The 6,151-nt window shown below is 43.1% G+C and overlaps 1 protein-coding gene across 1 annotated transcript in view; it reads right to left on the bottom strand.

Moving 5' to 3' along the window:
• Positions 1-5,415: 5,415 nt before the first annotated feature.
• Positions 5,416-6,151, bottom strand: part of LOC308075390 (protein phosphatase 3 catalytic subunit alpha-like) — a gene marked incomplete at both ends in the record, with an annotated part of 45,055 nt that continues 44,319 nt past the window's right edge. Inside the window, one exon of the mRNA XM_080415244.1 lies at positions 5,416-5,594. Coding sequence (XP_080271370.1) covers positions 5,416-5,594 — 179 coding nt within the window. The remainder of the gene's footprint in view (positions 5,595-6,151) is intronic.

Below are 6,151 nucleotides of genomic sequence, written 5' to 3'. Positions count from 1 at the left end.
ATCCCAGGCTGTGGGACTCCGGTTGGGACAGGTGGAGTGGAAGAGAGCGGAGAGAAGAGAGCGGATGGTGTCTACCATAGTTCTGCAAAAAAAAAGAAAAAAGTAACGATTTATAGTGGGAAAAAAAGCTTTTTGGATTTGCCAGGACATTGTTGATGATGTTGGAATAGAACTGTGTGAACGTGTATTTCCCCCTGTTTTCTCCCGAATGTAGTCGTTATTCCAATTAATTCCTCCCCACACACATTTCTGTGTCGTCACTGCTGTCGCATCCTACTGACTCACCTGCCATTGAGGAGCCCCCATCGGGAGGACCTATAGGCCCTAGGTCCGAGGGCCTTCGTCGTACTCCTCCCGCCCATCACTCCCTGCTGACAGATGCCTCCCCAGCCCCTAGGTGTACGTGCAATGATCGATATCACTCTCCCCGCCCGGTTTCCCTCCCTCAAACACGGGCCAATTGTGTTTGCATAGACGCTTGACAAGGCCGGGTGTACCACCATGGATTCGAACCCACAGCCTCCATCGTAGTGGGCAGGGACTTTTACCGAGCGCCGACCGTGTATTTCTGAGGGACTTTGTGTTCTCTGTAGGCTATCCTGTGTACAGTGAATCATGAAAGCTTGAGATGCTGCTCAAGGACACACCCAGCTGGTAATCTTTCTCAGCTCGCAGGTGAACCCGGTATGGCAGAGCATGAGAAAGCCTTTGTTATAATTTTGACAGAGGCGTGGAGATCCAAGACAGTGACTGCTCAGGGTTCTAGGTTGACCCTGACGATGAAGGCAGGTGCATCGTCAGAAAAAGACTTAAGCCCCGTGAGGCACCCCCGACTGAGGCATCAGCTGAGTGAGTCGGCGTGCCAACTCAATGCCGTTTGTGTTGCATACCTAGGCTTGGAATCGTAAATCATCAATCCATGTCAACATACATCATTGTCAGATGTTCAAATCTTGACGCAACTCATCATCCATTTGACATAATCGGTGTGAGAATGCGTTGGTAGCGAGGTCATGGGTTATGTAAACATGCACATGTGTAGCAGAGTTGTCCTGCCTGAAGCCTAATATCTCTTTTGGCCCAGGATGGATTTCCCTTTGGATGAGCAGAAGATGTTGGGTTTTCCCATGCAGGATCCCTCCGTTAGGATTCCAGGTGGCTTGGGGAGTCCTGTCTGAGAATGCGTTTCCTGGTGAGAGACACACAGAGAGACAGCGCGCCTATGACGCGCGCACATATGCACGTGCACGGCAAAGACACGCGGTTAAGTTGAACCCCACGTCTGATTAATATCAACATGAACATACTAAACGTGTCTGTCTAGTCTACATACTGTTCACACATACTGTAACGCCTGCATGCATGCTCGGCTGCTTGCACATTGGAAAACAGAGAGACAGAGAGACAAGAGGCCACGCTCCTATGACATGCACACATTTGTATGCACATGCACATGGGAGAAACACCATACCCCGTGCACCTATGATGCATGTGCTTATGTACACACACATTGGACACAGTTTGACTTTACTACCTCAGACAGGGAAAGTACTATTATTGGGCGTGCCTCGTGGCATACATTTGCATATATATTTATTTTATACTGTAGTTAGTTGTGTGTATGTGTGAGTGTTTGCAGTGGCTTAACTTAGTTACTATTTATGAAGCGCACACACAGATTGCGCGAGGCAATCTGGCGCTCACAAAACACACTATATTACATTTTTTTAAACCAGTACACTTTTAAAACCAATATTTCGATGTTACCTTCCATACATCTGCTTGTAGATCTGCTATTTTCACTACTTTTTAAAATGTTTTTATTTTTTTATTTATGAAAATTTTATTTTCTGGTTTTATTTATGAAATACTTTAGAAAAATATTGGAATTGTTTTCAATTGATTTGTTTTTTAAATAAATATATAAAAGTAGGAAACTAAAAAAGGGGACATTTACAGTACTCGCGTTTGTTTAAAGTTTTTTATAGTTCATGTAGAATAATAATAATAATTTTGTTAATAGACTTTTACAAAAACAAATGAAAACGATGGATTTGCGTATTCAAGTGTATAAGCAAATAGCAGCAAACTATAGATTGTAGTTTAATGTGAGTTCACTTCTTTGACAGCAGGCGTACATTCACGGTGAGGGCCGAATGTCTGCCCAGCACACTACAGGAAGGAGCCAGCACATCAATGGGCCCCAGTGCAACCGCACTGCCTGCACTGTCTATATCTATGCCAGTCTGTGCATGTGCATGCACGCCACGCGCTCGCTCGCTCGCTCGCACAGCCAATCGCGCATACTTAAGTTTCTGCACCTCTCCTGAACCTGGGAAATAAATGAGCAATATCCATACCAAAGGTTCATGCATATTTTATTCAAGAGTAAAAAAGTGGATCGTCCCATGGGGCATGCTTACAGTGTTAGTGATTGGGGAGTCAAAACAGAGAGAGAGGGTGAGAGAGAGAAAGAACCGTGGCACAAATCCTATGGCACAGGGTCTCCCAGGGGTGTTCACCTCTCCCAAAGAAGCACAACAAGATCAACCGAGGAGCAACGAAATATGAAGAGCAACCAGCAGAGAGAGAGAGATAGAGCTTAAATATTAAGAATAATGTCCATAATAAATATAATCATAATAATCATAGAATCATAAATAGCATCAAATAACAAGAGGAATCATCAAGAATTATGATCAGAGAGAGAGAGAATACACTTTTTTATCCTTTAAATTGTGACGGCGACAATACCGGCTCTTCTGTTTTGAAATGTGTGTCCTGCTGTTTTGTGTTTTTTCTTTTTTTTTTGTTGCTTTGAACAGCGCAGTGTTTAACCATGCAATCATGCTTTGGCTTCCTGAATGCCTGTGCCTCTGTATATAGTATGGTCATTCATCAATGCTAGTTTAATATTTGTTATCGTTATTAATATCATCAATAAAAACAACTCCTGTACATCGACAAAGAAGAGAGAGAGAATGGTGGACTGACAACTTTGAATAGAAGCGCTCTGTTCTGTACAGCATCAAAAAATGAACAAGACTGTCTTCAACACGAGTCATGAAAAAACATGGAAAACAATGAAATTATAACGCAAAAATTAATAAAAAATAAATAAATAGAATAAACATGTACAAAATAAATTATTCATTAATCCTCAGTTCATTTATATAAGCCAGAAAAAACAAGAAGAAAAAATTCTTACCATAGTGAAACACAGAGCACAAATATAATCTTCACATTGTTATCAAAGAACTTAACTTTGCATGCACTGATGCGTTAAATATAAATCCTTTACAAAGACTCTTTTTTTTACTGCTGAATAATTCTCGTTGTCTTGGCTGCTGCCTGTCAGTAATAGTCCGTTTCATCAGTAAAATATTGTTTTTTTCTGCTTTGAGGCTGGGCTCACCAGCCACAGTTTCTGCTGTTCAGTAGCAGATTAGATTAGACAGCAACATGGGAATGAAAGAGTATGCATCATAAAAAACATAATGAATAGAATATGACTTCACATCTCAATCCCCCCCCACTCAAACACGCACACACAATCCCCACCCATTACACAAAGCAAGCTAGCTCTGCCTGTAACTGCATCGCATGTGCAAACACCCTCTCTACAGTTTTCGCTGTTACTTATATTTACCAAATATGGAATAATGCACACATGTACCTCAAAATGAAATCTGAGCCCAGTATTTGTTGTCCCCCCCCGATCAAGCTACTGTCCCAGGTGACTGACGTGGGACCAGAGCGGGTGGGGGCGTGGTTGGGGTCTTGACCCACAAGTGATCAAGTGGAAGATGGGTTCAGTGTAGTGCTACAAGGCTAAGAGGGAAAACATCTCCCGAAAATAAAAAGAGAGATATAGTGAGCAAACGGCTCAGGTTTGACTGCATTTTAGTTCATCTCCAAACGTCTCCTGTGTGGCTTGACCTCAAATAAGCCAAATACACAATGTCTCTTTTTAATTTCTCCTGCCATTGCATGACTGACACCAAGATCTGACATATTTGCAGGTCAAATCACAGTTCACATTTCAACCGTACAGACAGTCAGACACTTGACACTTTTTGAAATATGCCACACACACACACACACACACACACACACACACACACACACACACACACACACACACACACACACACACACACACACACACACACACACACACACACACACGCACCAACCCACCCACACATACACTGTACACACACAGTCATCCCTATGGAGCAATGACCTTATAAAATCAAGTTGATAACGTGGTCATCAATCACCCTTAACCAGCAAGTGCTGGTATCATGTGCTGTACTTGGATCACCAGATCACGGTTTGTAATTCCCGACCACTTCACACCACCAACACAGCACATTCCACCAACACAGCCACTAAATGCTGGCACAATCATCCCCATTGTGATCCCCCACTATATATAGTGAATACTAGTAGCTCTTGGTTTGCATTGGAGTACATTTTGTAGTTTAACGTTCCTGTCGCGCAACATGGTTTTGTGGTTCTCTATATGGGACCGTTGGGTTCAGTGAGAGACTCGGCCGTTGGTGGTGTGGTCCGGGCTCGCTCACACCTATGGGTAATTCCACTTGCGCAATTTCCCATACTTTCCCTTTGCCCAAGCTCTCTCTCTGTGTGTGTGTGTGTGTGTGTGTGTGTGTGTGTGTGTGTGTGTGTGTGTGTGTGTGTGTGTGTGTGTGTGTGTGTGTGTGTGTGTGTGTGTGTGTGTGTGTGTGTGTGTGTGTGTGTGTGTGTGTGTGTGTGTGTTTGTTTGTGTGGTTGCTTGTGTATACACAGTTACACACACGTGTTTGTGTGTTTAGCTCAAGATGTAATTGGTGCAGTAACAGATTACTAATCACCTGCATATAATTGTAGGCAGTATATAATAATATAATTATTATAATAAGTACTGCTCATGACTTTCAGTACGTTGGATTCCTCCAAAATCATTAGATTAAACTAAGTAATACATTAGTTACTGAAAGTAATGAGATGACATTACTTATTAGGTTACAGCTCACAGTTGCATGCAGTTAATAACTAATCAGACTACTTCCCAACCCTGTGTATGTGCATATTCATTGTGTGTGTGTGTGTGTGTGTGTGTGTGTGTGTGTGTGTGTGTGTGTGTGTGTGTGTGTGTGTGTGTGTGTGTGTGTGTGTGTGTGTGTGTGTGTGTGTGTGTGTGTGTGTGTGTGTGTATCCCTATGTACATGTGTCTATAAATGTGGTACCATACATATCTTGTAGTGGTTAAGTAATAGGAGTCTTTCTACACGGCAAAATCCTGAGTGTCAATTTAACTCTGAGAGTGTGAAAACCAGGTCCATTTCGACACTAAATGAACACTCAGGATTTCTTTTAGTGTATTTGAGACTGTGTGTGTCTACAGTATCACTGTATATTGCTGTTGCTGTCGGTGCCGTTGGGCTCTCCCATGTTCATGCGGCCCATGGACAGGCCCACGCTGTTGATGGTTTCACGGCGGGGGGGCATGCGCTCGTTGATTCGGTCCAGCCCCTTGGCCTCCGCGAAGCTGCTGATCCGATGATGCGGCGAGAAGCCTCGAATGGCTGTGGAAGATAGGCACGCACACACACACACACACACACATTGAGGTTAGACAACACACTCCATATACACGGTCCACTCCCTTTTTTCCCTCAACACCAAAACCGCCGTCGAAAAAGGCCACAATGCGTTGCATTGTGACGGGTTCTGAGCTTGTAGATTTATTTTCGCCGAATGTTCGCCAAGAATAGGGACACTGGGGTTCAAGTGGTTAAACAAATTATGGCCTATTAAGATATCGTCAGGTAGTTGTAGACATCACTAAATAAACACACAAAAACAAACAATTAGAATGTACATTAAACTAACGCGGCATTGGCAATTACTGTACATCCCTTGAATCTCTTGGAGTTTGGATAAACAAAGTGTGTACAGTGCACACGTCACAAAACTAGCCGTTGTTTATATCATTGTAAATGCTGAAGTGAGATCAGTAACAGGTCAACCAGTGGTCCTAGATCAGCACTCCAAGATACGTAGGAGAGAAACATTAGGAGAAAAACACTGCACGGAACAAAGCGCAGTTGCACAGAAGCAGTCGTTCAGAAGTCTTCCTTAG

This window comes from Gymnoscopelus braueri (genome assembly GCF_963280865.1).
Source record: "Gymnoscopelus braueri genome assembly, chromosome: 20".
NCBI lineage: Eukaryota > Metazoa > Chordata > Actinopteri > Myctophiformes > Myctophidae > Gymnoscopelus > Gymnoscopelus braueri.
Note: the sequence above shows the minus strand (reverse complement) of the source record. Positions and strands in the feature narration are given on the sequence as shown.